The sequence below is a fragment of the Macrotis lagotis genome, chromosome 1, assembly GCF_037893015.1.
Source record: "Macrotis lagotis isolate mMagLag1 chromosome 1, bilby.v1.9.chrom.fasta, whole genome shotgun sequence".
In the NCBI taxonomy this organism is placed as follows: Eukaryota; Metazoa; Chordata; class Mammalia; order Peramelemorphia; family Peramelidae; genus Macrotis; species Macrotis lagotis.
Genome location: NC_133658.1, coordinates 326,406,650 through 326,428,098, shown reverse-complemented (window position 1 = coordinate 326,428,098; position 21,449 = coordinate 326,406,650). Strand labels below are relative to the sequence as shown.

General features: G+C 40.0%; 1 protein-coding gene across 1 annotated transcript in view; it reads right to left on the bottom strand.

The window, feature by feature from the left end:
* Positions 1–12,370, bottom strand: part of PPP6C (protein phosphatase 6 catalytic subunit) — a 49,891-nt gene extending 37,521 nt beyond the window's left edge. The window contains exon 1 of the mRNA XM_074211583.1: positions 12,119–12,370. Within this exon, the coding sequence (XP_074067684.1) occupies positions 12,119–12,193 (75 nt within the window). The 5' untranslated portion in view covers positions 12,194–12,370. The remainder of the gene's footprint in view (positions 1–12,118) is intronic.
* Positions 12,371–21,449: the final 9,079 nt, after the last annotated feature.

Here is a 21,449-nt window from a genome sequence, read left to right as displayed (position 1 = left end):
ATATAACTGGAAAACAAAATATTTATTTAAAAAAAAAGGAACACTGATCAAACCTTTGTTTTACAGAGGTATCAGACAATGCATCTATGTCATTTCTAATACCCTTCCTGGTTTTTTTGGCCACAGTAGCACGCTGATCCAGCAACTTCTGATACAAATTTGATAAAACACAATATTAATTGAACTGTGGTACAGGGAGCAATCCCTTAGGAACTATTACAAATAAAACAGTGTTGCAGTAGGTTTTAGTTAAAATGTATTATTCCCATCCAAGTGCTTTACAATCTAGTCATGCTGGCCCAATGGTCCATGTTGGTTCTTCACATAGGTTTCATCTCCTATCACTGGACATGTACTGTCCCTCATTCCTGAAATGCTCTCACTCTTCATCCCCATCTCTTAAATTCCTTAGCTTCCTTAGAGATTAAGATTAAATGACAACTTTTACACAGCCTCTTCCTAGTCTTCACCAGTTGCTAGTGCCTCCCTTCGGCATGTATCTGGCATATATATAAACCTATTTGTCATCCCTACTATTAGAATAAAATTTCCTTGAGGGCAGGGACTATTTTTACTTTTTCTTAAATCCTCAATAATTAGTACAATGCTTAGCACATACAATATAAAATAAATACTTTTATTGCCTGCTTGATTAATAATAATCACATTATGAAAGTGACCAATGTTAACTTTAGAAGCCTGGAGGGTTTTACGAAAAGTGGAAGGCTATAACTATCAAACAAGGTTTATTTTAAGATGGTAACTTTGGCCCAAGTCCCATAGATAGTAACAGAGACAGCATTCTAACATAGGTCCTCTGACCCCAAATACAGTTGCTTTCCCACCATACCACTTGTGTTCTCCCTCAACTTGAGCTCAGATCTAAACTTAAAACTTAATTAATATTTTAAAAATAATTATCAAGTCTTGATTTTTTCCCTGACAGGAATTATGCTTTCTTCTAAAAAATCTATTCAAGTTGGTATTATGAAAAAAACAATAAAATTGATAAACCTCTGGTCAATTTGATTAAAAAAAGAAAGAAGAAAACCAAATTGCTAGTATCATAAATGAAAAAGGTGAACTCACCACCAATGAGGAGGAAATTAAAGTAATAATTCGAAATTATTTTGCCCAACTCTATGCCAATAAATTTGATAATCTAAGTGAAATGGATGAATATTTACAAAAATATAAGTTGCCCAGGTTAAATGAAGAAGAGATTAAATAACTAAACAACCCTATCTCAGAAAAAGAAATTCAACAAGCCATTATTGAACTCCCTTAAAAAAAATCTCCAGGGCCTGATGGATTCACAAGTGAATTCTACCAAACATTTAAGGAACAATTGGTTCCAATCCTATATAAACTCTTTGGAAAAATAGGGAAAGATGGAACTCTGACTAACTCTTTCTATGAAACCAATATGGTACTGTTACCTAAACCAGGAAGAGTTAAAACAGAGAAAGAAAATTATAGACCTGATGAATATAGATGCAAAAATCCTAAATAAAATCTTAGCAAAACGACTACAACAAGTCATCACTAGGATAATACATTATGATCAAGTAGGATTTATTCCAGGAATGCAGGGTTGGTTCAATATTAGGAAAACTGTTAGTATACTCAATTATATCAATAACAAACCTATCAGAAATCATATGATCATATCAATAGATGCCGAAAAAGCTTTTGACAAAATACAGTATCCATTCCTATTAAAAACACTAGAGAGTGTAGGAATAAATGGACTGTTCTTTAAAATAATTAGCAGTATCTATCTGAAACCATCAACAAGCATTATATTAAATGGGGAGAGGTTAGAGGCATTCCCAATAAGATCAGGGGTCAAACAAGGGTGCCTATTATCACCACTACTATTCAATATTGTATTAGAAATGTTAGCATCAGCAATTACAGAAGAAAAAGAAATTGAAGGAATTACAATTGGGAAGGAAGAGACAAGACTCTCAATCTTTGCAGATGACATGATGGTCTACCTAGAGAATCCCAAGAAATCATCTAAAAAACTACTGGAAACAATTAGCAATTTTAGCAAAGTTGCAGGTTATAAAATAAACCCCCATAAATCCTCAACTTTTCTATATATGTCTAGCAAGAAACAGCAGGAAGAGCTAGAAAGAGAAATCCCATTCAAAGTAACCTCAGACAGTGTAAAATATTTGGGAGTCTATTTGCCAAGACAGACTCAGAATCTTTTTGAAAACAATTATAAAACACTTCTCACACAAATTAAATCAGATTTAAATAACTGGGCAAATATCAACTGCTCATGGATAGGGAGAGCTAATATAATAAAAATGACAATTCTACCAAAACTAAACTATCTGTTTAGTGCCCTACCAATCAAAATTCCAAAAAATTACTTTAATGAGTTAGAAAAAATTGTAAGTAAATTCATATGGAGAAATAAGAAGTCAAGAATTGCCAGGAGCTTAATGAAAAAAAAATGCAAATGAAGGTGGCTTAGCACTACCCGATCTAAAATTATATTATAAATCATCAGTCATCAAAACTTTTTGGTATTGGCTAAGAAATAGAGTGGTGGACCAGTGGAATAGACTAGGTGTAAAAGCAGGAGAGGAGTATAGTAATCTGCTGTTTGATAAACCCAAAGAGTCCGGCCACTGGGATAAAAACTCCCTCTTTGATAAAAACTGCTGGGATAATTGGAAGTTAGTATGGAAGAAACTTAGATTAGACCAACACCTCACACCCTTTACCAAGATAAGATCCAAATGGTTACAGGACATAGACATAAAAAACAATACTATAAGCAAATTAGAAGATCAAGGACTAGTCTACCTGTCAGATCTATGGAAAGGGGAACAATTTATGACTAAGGAAGAGTTGGAGAACATCACTAAAAACCAATTAGATGATTTTGATTACATTAAATTAAAAAGCTTTTGCACAGATAAAACCAATGTAATCAAGATCAAAAGAAAAGTAGTAAATTGGGAAACAATCTTTACAATTAATGATTCTGACAAAGGACTCATTTCTAAAATATATAGAGAACTGAGTCATATTTTTAAAACAAAAAGCCATTCCCCAATTGACAAATGGTCAAAGGATATGCAAAGGCAATTTACAGATGAGGAGATCAAAGCAATCCATAGCCATATGAAAAAATGCTCTAAATCATTAATTATTAGAGAAATGCAAATTAAAGCTTCTCTGAGGTACCACCTCACACCTCTCAGATTGGCCAGTATGACCAGGAAGGATAATGATCTTTGTTGGAAGGGATGTGGGAAATCTGGGACACTATTACACTGTTGATGGAGCTGTGAACTCATCCAACCCTTCTGGAGAGCTATTTGGAACTATGCCCAAAGGGCAACAAAAATGTGCATACCCTTTGACCCAGCAATACCACTACTGGGTCTATACCCTGAAGAGATGAGGAAAAAGGGTAAAAACATTACTTGTACAAAAATATTTATAGCAGCCCTGTTTGTGGTGGCAAAGAATAGAAATCCAGTAAATGTCCTTCATTTGGGGAATGGCTTAGCAAACTGTGGTATATGTATGTCATGGAACACTATTGTTCTATTAGAAACCAGGAGGGATGGGATTTCAGGGAAACCTGGAGGGATTTGCATGAACTGATGCTGAGTGAGATGAGCAGAACCAGAAAAACACTGTACACCCTAACAGCAACTTGGGAGTGATGTTCAACCTTGAAGGACTTGCTCGTTCCATCAGTGCAACAATTGGGAACAACTTTGGGCTGTCTGCAAAGGAGAGTACCATCTGTATCCAGATAAGGAGCTGTGGAGTTTGAACAAAGTACAAGGACTATTCCCTTTAATTTGGAAAAAAAAACAGATATCTTATTGTCTGATCTGGTTACCTCTGAGAATTCTGTTCTCTTTAAGGATATGATTTCTCTCTCATCACACCCAATTTGGATCAAGGTACAACATGGAAACAAAGTAAAGACTGACAGAGTGCTACCTGTGGGGTGGGAGTGGGGGGAGGGAAGCAAGATTGGGAGAAAATTGTAAAACTCAAATAATATCTTTAATAAAAATAAATAAATAAATAAAGATAAAAAGCTATTCAATAGCACCCTCCTTTACCATTTTATTTCACTATTTCCCCAATACAAGGGAACTGATGAGAACGAAACTAATGTCAGTAATTCCCAAGTGTTCTATGAAACCTTAAGACTCATGGTCTATGTGGATTAAATGCAGCAAATGTTCATTAAGTATAAACTATGTGTAGAGCACTATGCTGACTGCAAGGAGATGTAAAAATAAATTAGAAAAGATCTCTATCCTCTTAGTTTTCAATCCAGAAGGATTACAGTAGACAGTGTAAAGATGTTGGCAGCTTTAAGGTAGAAGAGACAGTAGAATTAACTTCAAATATCCCTTAATAAGAGTCAGAAGATCTGGGGTTCAAATATTGTTTCTGATATCCATGTGATATGAGGGAAGTCACTTCATCTTTTGAAGTAACATTTTCTTCCTTGGTAAAATGATGAGGCTGTAATAGAAGGTCTCTCTGGCATCAGCCAATTCTAACACTCTTTCCACTTTGCATTCTGTCTAACCCACTGCTTTGTATATAAGGTACTTAATAAATGTTTATTTAATTGCAAATTTGGTAGGAAAAGCAATAGGACACAGTGAATAATAATTCAGCCTCAGAATCAGGAAATCAAAAGACCTGGAATTCAAGCCTCCTCTCTGACAAACTGGATCACAACCTCTGGGTGCTCTAAGCAATACTGAAACTCTGTGAAATTGAAGTACACAGTGGATCTGAATAAGCTGAGGGATTTTTCTCACCAAATCTTCCTTTGTATAAATTAAATCACAGGTCAAGATCACCTCCCCCTCAAAAAAAATATATAAGTGTAATCCATTCTTCCATAAACAGATTATGTGTAAAGTAGCATATAGAGATTGTGGCCTACAATCCTAACACATTCCAATGGGAAGGGGCGGCTAGGTGGCATAGTGAATAAAGCACCAGCCCTGGAGTCAGGAGGACCTGAGTTCAAATACAACCTCAGGCACTTAATAATTACCTAGCTGTTTTTGCCTTGCAAAAACCTAAAAAAAAATGTACAGACATTCCAATGGGAAAGATTTTCATTTTGTCATCTAGTCTTGGAAATCTACATCTTATTGATAAGCCTAAATATCCTGAAATTTACCATTTATTCTAGAAGCTCCAAAAGAAAAAAAGAAAGCCTCCAATATGTTGGGTGGACTCCCTTGTGGCAAATTTATGGGTGGGCATGGACAGAAATCCAAATCAATGAAGTCACAGATCCATTTAAGACTAGTAAGTATCTCCAATTTAACCGCATCAAAAATCAAGTAACTATTTGGGTAAGAAGACCATTTAATTTCCATACCAAAACAAACTTTTTTCATCTGAGATTCATTCATTCCTTCATTCAACAAATATTTAGTAGGTACTATTATATAAAAGCACTGAGATAGGCCCTCAGAGAGATACAGAGAGAGGCCCTCAGTATTCTCTAAACTCATCTTGCATCCAGGATCTCCCATATTCAATCTATCTTCCACCCAGTTACCAAATTGACATTCCTAATCATGGAGCTTGGCTCAAGAAGCTTCAGTGGCTCCCTAATATCTCTTATGATCAAAACCAAAATCCTCTATTCGGCAGTTAAAGTCTCCTTCATATCTAGCTACAGAATGATAATACATTACTCTAACCTGCTCACCCACCCCACACTTCAAGCACTCTCCACTTTGGTCAAACTGACTTGCTTTCTGCCCCTCTCACATGGCCTTGCATCTCTTAGAATCTTTATACAAAGACTCTCTCACTTGCCTGGGAAAACTTCCCCCCCTCAAGCAACAATTCTTAATAACCATTCTTGCTGTTGATGTTTGTCCTTCATTTCCAAAGACAAACCATGACATCAGGGGAGGCGATGCCATGACAAGAACATGAATTGGATTTGAGTGAGGGGGTGCTGTGCTAAGCCACCAGTCTCACTTTCTCCTCCAGACTCATCTGGGTCCAGTGGTCAGATATGAATCAGGATAGCTGGAGATGGCTCTGGATGCAAGGTAGTCAGGTCAAATGACTTGGTTAAGGTTACACAGCTAGTTCAGTATCTGAGAGCCTATTTTCCATTTCCTGACTCCAAAATCAGTCCTCTATTCACTGCGCCACCTAGCCGTCCACCATCCTTATTACCCTCAGTTATTAGTACTTTCCATTACTGTGCACTGTTTTGTACATACACATTATTTTCATCTGTGAATATATTCTCTCCTGTAATAGAATCTAAGTTCCCTGAAGATAAGAGTTGTCTCTTTTCTTTGTACAGACTTTGTGTGTGGCACACAATAGACACTAAAAATGTTACTATAAAACAATTATTACTTTGCAAATTAATTATAGTTGAACAAAATAACTAGGTGAGTAATGAAAAAGGACAATGACAGCCACCAGAAATGCCTTCATGGAAAGGATGGCATCTATGATCATTAAATGATATCAGTATTCGTCTATTTGCCTCCTCTTTAATACAGTCACATACTAATCATAGTAATAGTGATAGATGAGAAGGGGACCTTAGAGAAGATCTAGTCCAACCTCACTTTGCAGATGAGGAAATTGAGGCTGAGAATACTCTGAACTTTTTCCTTGGCCCATGTCTTGATTTTACATCAACTCCATGAACCCGAAACAAACTGAAATTTGTCAAACTGTATAAAAGTCATACTAGAGGGGCAGCTAGGTGGCGCAGTGGATAAAGCACCAGCCCAGGAGTCAGGAGTAACTGGGTTCAAATCCGGTCTCAGACACTTAATAATTACCTAGCTGTGTGGCCTTGGGCAAGACACTTAACCCCATTTGCCTTGCAAAAAAAAAAACAAACCTAAAAAAAAAAGTCATACTAGAATGACTGTGGTAAAGAGATAGCCTTATATTCCCAAAGGCCATAGAAGTATAGAACAAGCTCTGAAGAGTTCCACCACCTAGAAGGGCTTCCAGGATAAATTCAGCAATAGCTGACTTGTCTGCCATCCACAGACTAGCTTAATTAATCAGAACCTAGCCTCTGCTAGGGTTCATCACCCATGGGGGGAGAATCATGCATGGAAATCTTTGATCATGGTCCCCCATGAAACACTGATTTCTACAAACAAAAAGTTAACAATCCTAGACATGTACCCCATAAAGCCCTTCCAACAGGGAGATCACTTGTTTTGTGGGCAAACCCACAAAACTTCCTTATCTGTTGTTGCCCAGAAACATCATGACAGTTTACACTAAATAGAAAATAACTGGGTTCAAAAAGGAAACGAAATGTGATGACAACCACACTTTCCTTAGTTTGAAGGAGTGGAACAGTAAACTTAAAGTTGAGCACATCACAGCTTTCTAAAGTCTAAGACAATAAAAGGTTATTTCTAAAAATATTTTAATGCACAATTTCAAGTAGGTATCAGATTTCAAAGGACTAACTTCAATATGAGAAGCAATAGTTAATTATTAGCAAATACACTCATTAGAACAGGTTTAAAACAAGAAAATGAAATCTCATAACCATTCCCTGTTCTTAAATTTAGTAGTGAATGTTATAGCATTAATAGAAACAGTGTAGTATTGTGGAAAGAGTTCTTGTGCAACCCAATTAACTTCTCTGAGTCTAAATTTCCTCAGCTAAAATAAGGACTTATCCTGAGAGTGCTCTATAAATCTTAAAGTGCTAAAGAATATGAAAAGGCATTTATTAAGCAGTCATTCTGTGCAGGCACTAGGGATAGGAATAAAAAAGAAACAATCCTTAACCTTTGTACATTTATGGAGGAAACACTACATAGAAGGATGATAGGTGTTTGGGTCTGAGAAATCAAAAGGATAGCGGTCCAGCCATAAAGGAAATCAATTGACAAACCTTTCTAGAAGCAATGAGTTATTATTATTATTAGATATTATCATATTAAAAGTTTAAATTGTTTGGCATAGGCTGGGCAATGATACCAATAAAAGTCAAACTAGTTTAAACATAAATTAGGGGCTGAATTCAATTTAACAAAAAATTATTTAAACAGTCAGCTGCAGCAACCTGTATTAGAAACTAGGAGAATTGTAAAATTGAGGTAAGAAACAATCCCTGCCCTCACTAAGTTTAGAGTCTTGGAGGATAGGACATGATGATAGATACAATAATTAACAATATATATTAGTTTATGGTTTTTAGAGCATTTTATTAGTATTACCTCATTTTACTTTCTTAACAACCCTGTGAGGCTAGTGCTATTGTTATCTTTCTTTTAAGATGTTGAGAATTGAGGCAGATAGAGGTTAAGTGACTTGCCAGGGTCATGATGCTATTAAGGACCTTAAGAGACTGAGTTGAACTCAGGTTTTTGAACTCCAAGTTCAGAGACTAGGGGAAGTATAAACAAGGTCTCAAAGTAGATATACAGCCTGGGTTAGGCTCAGATCCAAGTCCCCCTTAAATCAATGCTTTTTCCTCTGCATTGGTGAAAAAGATAAGAAATTCAATTTGAGGTATATTGACTTTGAGCATCAGAAAGAGCTCTTGTCTTGATAACATACCCTGAAAGGACTCATGTATATCCAGAACTCAGGACTGGAAAAAGACTTGGGTGTCATCTGTATTATGGTAATAACTGAAACTGTAGAAGTGATATTGTCAAAAGAAGAGAATCAAAGGACAAAATTTTGTGGAATATGGACCTTAAGACACTTGACTTGAGGAATAGAGAGAAATTAGAAAAGTAGGCCAGCAAAGTGTGGAAATTCCTGAAACTAAAGGACAAAAACGTATTCAGAAAGAAAATGAGGACAATGGTACCTCATGCTGAATACAAAGTTTTCAAGGAAATAACACTAGAAATGAAAGTCAGAAGACCTCAGTTGCAATCACAGCTCTATTGCTAGCTGTGTGACTACAGATATTTCACTTGTCTAGAGCATATTGAGATAGTATTTGTACAATCTACTTCATAATACTGCTATTAAGAAAGTGCTTCTTCATAAGTTGCAAAGTACTATGTATATAAAAGTGCACAATTACTACTAGTGAAATAATCTTTTGACTTTTCAGTTGTATCTAGACATCTTGTTTAAAAAATAAATTGCTCCTAAATTTCTTCCAAACAGAAAAAAAAAATCAAAGACAGCTTACACATAATTGTTTACACTTAAGTGTAAATTTCATGAATGGAACAGACTGACAAAGCAAAAGAAGAAAGAATTCATGCCTTCTACACAAATTCCTTTAATATCTCAAAAAGGAGAGAAACCTGCCTACAGGCTAACCACTTAGCAAACAGCTGGATCAAAGTTTACTGAGTAAACCAATACTTTGGCATTAGTACCCACTTTTAAGCATTACACAAACATAGAAACCACTTGGAAAAAAACCAAAAAACCAAAAAAACAAAAAAACAATTTTCTGAAGATTTAAATTCCTTCAACCTCAAATTACTAAAACATAGCAGCATACCAGGAACAACTGGGGGGGGGGGTGTTAAGGAGACAGGGATTAAACTTTAAAACAGTAATAAAAGTGACACCAGTCATTTGATAAACAGCTATTAAGCACCTACTATGTACCAGGTACTTCTAGGCACTGAGATAATGGAAATACAAATATAAAGAATGAAACAATCTGTCCTGTCAAGGAACTTCCATTCTAATAAAGAAGTTTATGTTACCACACCTTTAAACAATTACAAGTTTGTCCTACTATGTTTTATGAGGGATGGAAAGGAAATAAGGAAAGATGGTTTATTTCACCTTCCTGAATTAAATTACAACTCTTATCTGCTACTATATTTTAACAATAATGTAAAAATTGTACACTCAAACTGCAACAAAGTTGAAAACTATCTTTCCCAGCAAGTATGGTTAGATCTAAAAGATGGCTCAAATCAATACAAGGTAGGCTGCTATAAACCGAAATAAAAATGAAAAGCTTGATCTGAACTCGAGAGGAAAACAACAAGCAGAATCATAAAAACTCTTGGTCAGAAATGACCTAACTCTACTGTAACTGAAACATAAATTCCTTCTACATATTTTCCAATAAGTGAAGAAATTCAGCATCTAGGAACTCACACTTATTCGTAGAGTGAATACCAATTTAGAACTGTTATTTTTTTTGAAAAGCGGGTACAGGGGCTGAACATTTGGCTGGTGCACAGAAATCCAGAAGAGGAAATTCCCATTCCCAATTTAAGTTGGCACCTTCTCTGCAATTTATAGTCCTACTGAGGTACCACCTCACACCTCTCAGACTGACCAATATGACCAGAAAGGATAATGATCATTGTTGGAAGGGTTGTGGGAAATCTGGGACACTATTACACTGTGGGTGGAGCTGTGAACTCCGCCAACCTTTCTGGAGAGAAATCTGAAACTATGCCCAAAGGGTAACAAAAATGAGCATACCCTTTGATCCAGCAATACCACTACTGGGGCTATACCCTGAAGAGATGATGAAAAAGGATAAAAACATCACTTGGGCAAAAATATTCATAGCAGCCCTGTTTGTGGTGGCAAAGAATTGGAAATCAAGTAAATGTCCTTCACTGGGGAATGGCTTAGCAAACTGGTATATGTATGTCATGGAACACTATTGTTCTACTAGAAACCAGGAGGGATGGAATTTCAGGGAAGCCTGGAGAGATTTGCATGAACTGATGCTGAGTGAGATGAGCAGAACCAGAAAAACACTGTACACCTAACAGCAACATGGGGGTGATGATCAACCTCGATGGACTTGCTCATTCCATCAGTGCAACAATCAGGGACAATTTTGGGCTATCTGCGATGGAGAATATCATCTGTATCCAAAGAAAGAGCCATAGAGTTTGAACAAAGTTCAAGGACTATTCCTTTTAATTTAGGAAAAAAGCAGATATCTCATTGTCTGATCTTGCTATCTCTTATACTTTTTGTTTCTTCCTTAAGGGTATGATTTCTCTCCCATCACACTCAATTTGGATCAATGTACAACATGGAAACAAAGTAAAGACTGACAGACTGCTTTCCATGGGGGGGGAGGGAAGTAAGATTGGGGGCAAAATGGTAAAACTCAAAGAAAATCTTTAATAAAAGAGGGGAAAAAAGGAAAAAAAAATTCATAGTCCTAACAGCAGCCTAATCACTAAGAGGTTAAGTGGCTCAACCCAAGGCCACAAGCAATGTCTGTGTCAGACTTAAGACTTAAACTGTTATCTTGACTTGGACTGGTTCTCTGTCTGTAACACTGCCCCACACCTCTCCAAAATTTTAGGAAATTTCAAAAATAGACCACTATGAAAACTGCACCCACTTGTTCCTACTTCTGCCCCCCTAGGGCCAAAAAAGAACAAGTCCAATCACTAGTCTCCATTGGGAGAAGGGGGGAACCTTCAAATTCTTCGCTGCAAAAGGTTGTCAAAACCCCAGTATCTGAAAACAAGAAGACCTTCAAGAAGCTCCGTGAGCCACCTCATCCCCGAGCAGCAGCTGCCTCTTCGGCTTCCTTGGGGGGGAGGCTGGGCCGAGACTTCTCTGAAGGGCTGGGGAAGGGGCGGTGGGAGGGGGCCGTGGCACTCTCCCTGCAGCCTGCACGGGCTGCTCGAGCGGCAGCGGGGCGAGGCGGCTGCCTCTGGCTCCTGACAACCCTTCACACGCTTCAACTCTAAGTGTCCCGGCCAGTGACAGCCCGCGGCGCCTCGGCCCCGGGGCCTCCCGAAGCATCCCGAGGCCCCCGGCGCAGGCCCGGCGGGCCGCTGCTGGAGGGCGGGAAGGAAGGGGCATCCTCGGCGCTCGGCCGGGCCCTGCTCCAAGGTCCGCCCGGCCCCACGCCGAGTTCTGGCCCTCGTCCCGGGCCTCAGTTTGCCCCTTCTGTTAAAGCGACGAGGCGCTGGGCCGCTGATGTCCGACTGTCGCCGGGGGCGGGGAGGCGCCGCCGCCGCCGCCGCCGCCGCCGCCGCCGCCGCTCTTCGGGGCTCCCCGGGCTGACAGGGGCGGGGGCCCGGACGGGAAGGAGCGAGGAAGGGCGGGAGGACGCTCGGGAAGGCGCGGGACCCCGCGGTCGGCGGCCCGGAAGCCGGGCCCTTACCTTCAGGTCGTTCTCCGGCAGATACTTGCAGAGCCGCGCGATCTCCACATACTTGTCCAAGTCCAGGGGCGCCATTTTAGGAATAACAACCCGCAGTGGCGGCGGCGGCGGAGAAGGCCGAAGCCGGAAGTCTGCGCGACGTCACTTCCTGTAGAGGCGAAGCGCCTCTGCGTCAGGGCGTGGAAAGTTTGCCCTTCCGCTCCTTCCGTCGGCCCGCCCCTATATCCCTCCTTCTGAATGGCTGCCGCCTGAAAGTCGCGGGAGTTCCACCGGAGCGACGGAGCCGGGCTTCCCTAGAAACTTCCCAGCATGCGCAGGGCGGGCCCCGGAGCCGCTAGGCCGGCTGGGACTTGTAGTCCCCTCAGCAAGCGACGCCGCTCGTCCTTGTGGTTTATGCACTGGGCCGTGTTTAGGAGAGACTTGCCGGGCAGAGGCCGCCCGGGCCCATGCAAGGGATCGATGCTGAATTGTGACGTGGGAGAACCTTCTCCGGACCTCCGAGTCAGGGAGTCCTCGACCTCGCCCCTCCCCGCGCCGCAGGATTCTCTGTGCCTCGCCGCCCCCTTCCCCGGGTCCCGCTGCCCGCAGCCAGGTTCGGACCCCGCCCCCTCGTCCCCTTCCAGTCGCCCCCCCCCCCCCCGCTTTATTCTCTTCCATTGACTGCACGATCCAGCGCCAACCCCACGGCGCCGCGCGTGTCCGCCAGCGGCCCCCAGGCCTGGGATGCTGTCTGTCCCCCCGGTCTTCGCCCCCTGGCTCCCGGGGCTTCCTTCAAGCCGCCGCGCCGATTCCGGGCAGGGAGCCTCTCCCGACCCCCCCGGAGAGGGCACGCGGGGCACCCCGTGCCCACCTCTGGGCTCCACACGGCTGGGTGCACGCCGCCCCCGGTGCCCTCAGCTTGGCAGACGCCGGGCGCTGCAGGAACTAGCGGGCCGAGCCGCTTCCAGACGGAGGGGAGGGGCCTCCCTCCGCGTCATAGCCCGGGAGCCGCCGGGGGCGGGGCGGCCCGGGCCGCGGGGCAGGTAAACAGTGACCGGCACGCCCGCCCCGGGCCCGGGCCGCCCTGCCCTCGCTCCGTGGGTGGCCGCGGACAAGTGGCTCCCTCCCCCGGGCGCCGCTGCCCTCCGGCTTCCAGGAGGGCCTCGGACCGCCCCCTCACCCTGCGCGGCGCAGTAGCCGACTTCGGCCACTCCTTTTCCTCCTCCGGGACGCGGGTTTTACGTCTTTAAAATGAGTCGATTGGCGCTGCTGGGTGGCGCGGTGGATAGAGCACCGGCCCTGGAGTCAGGAGCACCTGGGTTCAAATCCGGCCTCAGACACTCATTACCTAGCTGTGTGGCCTTGGGCAAGCCACTTAACCCCATCGCCTTGCAAAGTCCTAAACAATAATAATAATAAAGATAAATAATAATAAAATCGATTGTACTAAGATACCTGCTAAAGTCCCTTCAGTCTGCCTACACAGACCCAGCATTCTGGATTCTCTGTATACAGCTGACTTTCATTCCAACACTCTGAACTGTGCTTTTAACATACAAGGCATGAGCACTGGCCCTGGAGTCAGGAGGACCTGAATTCAAATCCAACTTCAGACACTTAATAATTACCTAGCTGTGTGGCTTTGGGCAAGCCACTTAACTGCAGTGCCTTGCAAAAATCCTTTAAAAAAAAAAAAGGAACTTAAGGATAATATACAAGAATACACCCCAAAGTCTCACTGAATGTACAGTCCTGTATTTGAAGCTGGGCAGAGTGAAAGTTTAGATGATTACAGAATTCAGTAATTAGACAGGACCACAGAAGTCATTCACCCCATCTAAAGAGAAATTCTTTCTTTCAATGAATCAATCAACAAGTATTTATTAAGTGCCTGTTATATTCCAATAATTCCAGAAACACTGCTGGATACAAAAGCAAAAAGGAAGCAGTTCCTGACTTTAAGGTGCTTGCATTCCATTAGGGAAGATAATATTTATACATATAAATTATATATGTATGTATGCACACAGAGACTCATAATGTGTATCTGTGTGTGTGTGTGTGTGTGTTTATAAAACCCTGACTCAAAAGACCATTTGTGTTGGATTCTCTCCTCATTGATGGAAACCAATGCCCATGCCTGCAGTGAAGGGTGGGAAAACTTGAACAGAGATCCAATCTCTACTTTCTTTGAGCTCTTGAATCTCTTCAGCTCCTTCTGGCTTCCAAAAATCAAGAAAGAAGATGCATAGAATTCCAACCTTTCTTCACAGCCATGAAGAGAGAAAAACTCTGTGGAGAAGTCAACATGATAGGAGTTGGAAGTCTACAGTATGTCCCTATCTTTATTGTGTGTGTATATATATATATATATATATACACACATATATACATATATTCTCCTCTGTATGCTTTCCCTGATTTCTAATTTTGTTAGAGACTGGGATAAATGGGTTTCTTTGCTATATTCTATAAGAGTTGGTTGTAAAATTGGCATCTAGTGGGAAAAGGGTCAAATATTTTCCCAATTACTTCCAAAGGGAAATACTCCTTTCCCATTAAGAAATAGCAATTTTTAAAAAGTTTAAAAAAATAGCAATCAATTTCTTTCATATGACTAATATGGAAATATGTTTAACATAAATATGTATGTGTGTATATATATATATATATATATATATATATATATAAATATATATATAACCTATATCTGATTACTTGATGTCAAGGGAAGGGGGAAGGGAAAGAAGAGAGGGAGAAAAATGTGAAACTCAAAATCTTATATAAAAATGAATGTTGAAAACTATCTTTGCATATAGTTGGGAAAATAAGTAAAGAAATTTATTTTTAAAAAGAAATAACTAGGGGCAGCTAGGTGGCGCAGTGGATACAGTACTGGTCCTGGAGTCAGGAGTACTAGAGTTCAAATGCGGCCTCAGACACTTAATAATTGCCTACCTGTGTGGCCTTTGGCAGGCCACTTAACCCCATTGCCTTGCAAAAACCTAAAAAAAAAAAAACCTATTATTATATAATTTTACTATCTCATACTTTATTTTTCTTCCTTAAGGATATGATTTCTCTGTCATCACTTTCAACTGAGATCAATGTATGTCATGGAACCAATGTAAAGACTAACAGAATGCCTTCTGTGGGGGGGGGGGAATTTGTAAAACTCAAAATAAATAAAATCTTCCTTAAAAAAAAGAAATAACAATGAAGAGTTTAGCTTGAACCTTAAAATTACAACCTCTAAACTAATAATATCTAAAGGAACAGATAGTTGTAAATCTAGCCCAATACGTCCTCTTTCCAAGAAAAGTAGACCATCATCTGGCTCTCCACCCCCTGCTTCCCTTTCCTGGCAGGAATTAATGATTCTTGGAGAAGGGTGGGAGTGAAGAAACTAAGAGATGTTTATTCTTGCCTCTCTGTGAGCCATAGCACGCGCACACACACACACACACACACACACACACACACACACACACACACACACAAACACACACACACACACACACACAAACACACACACACAAAACAAATAAAAGTTTGTGGGGGGGAAGTAGGAGCATCTTAAAGAAGAAAGGCCTTATAAGAAGATAACACTTGCGATGAACTCTAAAGAAAACCAGGGTTTCTAAGAAGCAAAGTGAATATATTCTAGGTATGGGATATGATCAATGCAAAAGGTCAAGGATGGTAGATGAAGAATCATGTATTAAAAGCAGAAAAAAAGACTAATTTGGTGAACTATACAAAGAATGATGCCTCAGTGGCAATTGATGGAACACTCAGCTATGGGTCAAATTCAACCTCAGCTACTTTCCAATCTATGCCCTGAGTAAGGCACTCTGCCTCTACCTCAGTTTTCTCAGTTGTAAAATAGGGATAACTTTAGCATCTATTTCTCAGGACTGTTGTGAGTATCAAATGAGATAGTATTTGTAACATACTAATCATAGTGTTTGGTACATACACTCATACATAGTCATTGGTTTCATAAATGCTATATTTCCATCTCTTCCAGGGTTGTTGTAGGAATAAAATAGAATAATATTTATAAAGTACTTTGCAAACCTTAAAGCACCTTATAAAATATTAATACATTAAAAATATGAAAAATAAATAATATTTCTAAAACATTATATAAATGTTAGCTATTATGATTAAAAGAGAATGATGTACATAAGCCTGGAAAAGTAGGTTATTTTGAAGGACTTTAAGCATCAAAAGAGATAAAATGGAAAAACATGAGATTTTAGTGAGTAGTGAAATAAAATGGTTAGACCTACCTTTTAGGAAAATCAGTTTAGCAGATAAATAGAAAATGGATGGGAGGGAGCAAAAATTTGAAATAGGAGACCACTAGGCTACATTGTAACAGTCTAGCCAAAGGGTGGATCAGGACCGACATTATGAGGATGCCTGTTTGAGTAGAAAAAAGGTGACATAGAGAGAGATATTGTGAAAATGAAACAGGAAGATTTGGCAAATGGTTGAATATATGTGATAATTAGGAATGGTTCAAGAGTAACAGCAAGATTTTAAAACTAGAACAGAAGTGATTCTGGGTGAACAATCCAACCTTGTCACCCTGAGACCATACTTGTTTATTCAAGTTATCCTATGCCTTATTCCCTGATTCTTTCCTATCCTCTAAGTTGGACCTCCAGAAAAGCTAAGTCCTGGAGAAGCTAAGTCCTTGGTTTCAAACTCTCACCCTAGGACCATGCTTCTTCACCCTAATCATTTTCCATCATGCTGACATGACTGCATATCGTCCTCATCTTGTTCTGGAAGCTATTTACAAATCAATACTACCATTGCTTCATAAAAGAATATGTCAGGGACTCCCCTATGATATTGCTTACCATCCTTGTGACTTATAAGACTAAATATGCTTCCCTATCACACTCCCAATAGAACATAAAATCCTTGAAATCAGGAACTAGTTCACTTCAGTATTTGTTTTTTCAGTGCTTAATATGATGCCTAGTTCATAGTAAATGCTTAATAAAGGAGGATTTTTTTTCTTCATTCAGGTAATCATCCAGTAGAAACCTGGTAACATCCAATGGTGGGAAATAAATTCTCCCAAAGGAACTTATTCCAGTTTTGAACAGTTTTAAATGTTACAGAAAGATTTTACATCCTTAAAACTGACAGACAAATCCTTTCTCTATTTATCCCCTCCCAGATACTCCTAGAAAGGCCTATACCCAACTCCAAAGGCTATGAGTACAGCCCTGGTGACAAAATGTTTGTCAACTGTCAGAGGACTAACTCAGCCAGCTATAGTGAAACTCATCACAAAGAAGGCTGGTTGCCAGTGCATGAAAATTGAGCCATATCAACTCATGAAGTCCACGTGGAAAGGGCCTCAGTCTTCAAAAATAGAAGGAAAATCCATACCCAGGCCTTTCTTGCTCTCTCCTAATAGTACTTATCTATAGGTAAGAGGAATAAGATACCAATATACTCAACTCTACTCCATGATAAATTGATGAGCGACGTGCAAATTGTGAAGTCAATTCCAAAAGGGAAAGGTCCTTACCAATGCTGTTGGTGTTGTTTGCCCTTCATTCTCAAAGAGGACCAGGACATGCAAGCGAATTGGATTTAAGTCAGAGAGAACTGTGCAAAGTCACCAGCCTCACTCTCTCCTCAGGGGGTCATCTGTCCAGTGGTCAAAGAGGTTGCCTGGAGATGGCCCTAGATATGGGAGAGACCTAGGTCTTTGTAAGCTTTTTAAAAAAATACCTTATCGGGACAGCTAGGTGGCGCAGTGGATAAAGCACCAGCCCTGGAGTCAGGAGTACCTGGGTTCAAATCTAGTCTCAGACACTTGGTAATTACCTAGCTGTGTGGCCTTGGGCAAGCCACTTAAGCCCATTTGCCTAGCAAAAAAAGAAAAAAACCTAAAAAAAATACCTTATCAGTAGAAAGAATAAGGAAAGGCTTCTTGAAGAAGTTCACATCTAAAATGGGCTTTAAAATGAAGGCTGAAATGGAAGAGCTTAAGAGGGCAAGAAATTTTCTAGGCATGGGGAACACCATAAGGAAAGATAACCAAAGGATTGTAGTTGAATGAGATATGGGAGAAAGGTAAAGTATCAGGGGCTTGAATGCCTACCACACCGTGCTTCCTTTACTAGGTTCTTGTAAGATGTTAGCTGTAAATTTGTGGTGAAAAATATAAAGTGTAATATAAGTATGAAGGATTACTGTTACAAGCCCCCCTTCTTGATTGGTCTGGTTCAGTTACCAGTTTGGCAACTAAAGGCTGAAGTGTCTTTTTTTCCCCTGAGTACAGTAATTCTACTCACTTTTCCTAAGTGCTTTGCAGTGTGAAGGTCCCTCAGGATGATGAACCTCAATCTCTCCAGCAGACACTAACTAAAATTTGGAAAGAAAACATCTCCTGGAGTGGTAAGTGCCTGAAATGGGGAATGTGACAGTGAACCATCAAAGTGGTTTGGTAGAATGGTAAATTGTAGAAGCAGTATGGCTTAGTAGAAAGCAGTAGTCCCAGAATCAGACCTGAGTTCAACCTAAATGTGAGAAGGTACAAATTTAAATAATCTTTCTGAGCCTCAGTTTCCACATCTGTAAAACTGGGATGATAATGTTTGTCCCTCTAATTTCAGAAGGAAGTTATGATAATTAGACATGTGGAGACAGTGATGAGCTCTCAATATATAATCTGTTATTTTTATCACAGCTTTGGAAGACTGAACTTGGACAAGTCTTCTTGAATGTCATAGGTCCCAGTTGGTTCCCCTCTTTCTTCTTTTTTTGTTTTGTTTTGGGTTTGTTTGGGTTTTTTTTTTTTTTGCAAGGCAGTCAGGTTAAGTGACTTGCCCAAGTAGGTATTAAGTGTCTGAGGTCAAATTTGAATTTGAGGGGCGGCTAGGTGGTATAGTGGATAAAGCACCAGCCTTGGAGTCAGGAGTACCTGGGTTCAAATCCAGCCTCAGACACTTAATAATTACCTAGCTGTGTGAGCTTGGGCAAGCCACTTAACCCTATTTGCCTTGCAAAAACCTAAAAAAAACAAAAAAATTGAATTCAGGTCCTCCTGACTCCAGGGCTGGTGCTCTATTTACTGTGCCCCCTAGCTGCCCAGGCTCCCCTCTTTCAACATGAACTTACTAGTTAAAAAAAAAACCTTCCTTGTATCATGAGAATAGATTGTTCCTATTACTTTCAAACTTCTCCCAATTTTTTTTTTTATGTTTCCTTTTTAAAAATTGGCTTTAAAAAACTCTGGACAGGGTGGCTAGGGGGCACAGTGGATAGAGCACCAGCCCTGGAGTCAGGAGGACCTGAGTTCAAATCTAACCTCAGACACTTAATAATTACCCAGCTGTGTGATCTTGGGCAAGCCACTTTAACCCCATTGCCTTGCAAAAAAACCTAAAAATAAAAAATAAATAATAAAATAAAGTCTCTGGAGAGCAGTCATACTGAAAAATACAATGAGACAAGGTAAAAAGCCTGGATTTGGAGTCTAGAGAACTTGGTTTATTTGTGACATTTACTAATGGTATGTCTCTAAAAGAAGACATTTCTCCTCTCTGATATTCAGTTTCCTGATCTGGAAAAAATAGAAGTAATAATAATGGAAAAATAATTTTTGAGAAAAGCTCTCAGTCAACTTAAAATTTTTCCTGAGATGGATGTTATTATAGCATACAGTTTTGTTTAAAATAATCCACTTGGGGGCGGCTAGGTGGCCTAGTGGATAAAGCACCGGCCCTGGAGTCAGGAGTACCTGGGTTCAAATCCGGTCTCAGACACTTAATAATTACCTAGCCGTGTGGCCTTGGGCAAGCCACTTAACCCCGTTTGCCTTGCAAAAATTAAAAAAAAAATAATCTACTTGTAGACAATAGGATACAGTATGATGTCACTTACTGGATGGTGTTAAATTTCATAAGAGTAGGACCCTTTTAATTAACCCACTACTTTAAATCTATCTCAAGCATTGTTGAATGTGGCACTAAATGTTTTTTGTCTAACTTTTTTTTTTTTAGATTTTTCTTGCAAGGCAAACGGGGTTAAGTGGCTTGCCCAAGGCCACACGGCTAGGTAATTATTAAGTGTCTGAGACCGGATTTGAACCCAGGTACTCCTGACTCCAGGGCCGGTGCTTTATCCACTAGGCCACCTAGCTGCTAAATGTTTTTTGAATGAATTGATAAAGACATGAAAAAATGCCTTAAAATTACTGAAAGAATTACTTTGGAGATAATCCTGAATTTTTTTTTTTGTTGGGGGAAAATAGCCTCTTTAGAATACAAGGAATATGAAGACCAGAAAGATACTAGCTTTTTTTTTTAACCAGACTCTGCTCTTTCCATTACCTAATGACACTTCTCACATTACTTGTTTTTTTTAGGGTTTTTTTTTTTTTTGCAAGAATGGGGTTAAGTGGCTTGCCCAAGGCCATATGCTAGGTAATTATTAAGCGCCTGATATCGGATTTGAACCCAGGTTCTCCTGACTCCAGGGCCGGTGCTTTATCCACTACCCCACCTAGCCACCCTTCACATTACCTGTTAATGCCTCTCTTTGAACCTCAATTTCCTAAATGACAAAATGAGTGGTTGAACTAGATGATCTCTAAATTCCCTTCTAGTTCGAAACCTTCTTGTAAACATATTTAGATGCCAGACCCCCAAAACCAACTAAATACTGCTTCAAGGAAGACATGGGGGAAAGGATATGAATCTGGAAGCTGGCTACCCCCCCACTGTATTTACAGCTTCTAGGGAAGATAAGTTTAGACCTGATCACCAGCAAATCATATCACATCTCTGTCTCAGTTTCTTCATCTATAAAATGGTTGTTATAATACTTATATTATCTACCTCTTTCTAAGAGTTTTAAGGAAACAGTTTTGTATACCTCAAATACTTTGGTTTCGGGCTTCCTTACTCAGGATTTTGTTGAGAGCTTTTGTTTATATGAGGTATATTTGTGAATATTTACTATATTTTATATATATGAAATGTGAGCTTTTATTGTTACTATTTTTCAGCTAAATAAGAGAAACAAGCTAGGATAGCAAGTAGTTCATCTTTGGAGGAGGAGCAAAACGAATAAAGTTTGAACCTTTTTTAGGGTAGCAATAAGGTGTTAGTAATCAGAAGACCTGGTATCAAGAGCAGGTTTTACTACTTAATGGGGTCCGTTTGACCCAGAGAAAGTCAAGCTAACTTTTCAGTGCCCCAGACAATTTCCCTAGAGGAAATAAATTGCAGAACAGATCTTCACAAGGGATTTACTTGCTGAGAGTTCCCTACTCCTATGAAACCATGGTTCAAGGGCAACAGAAATTATAATA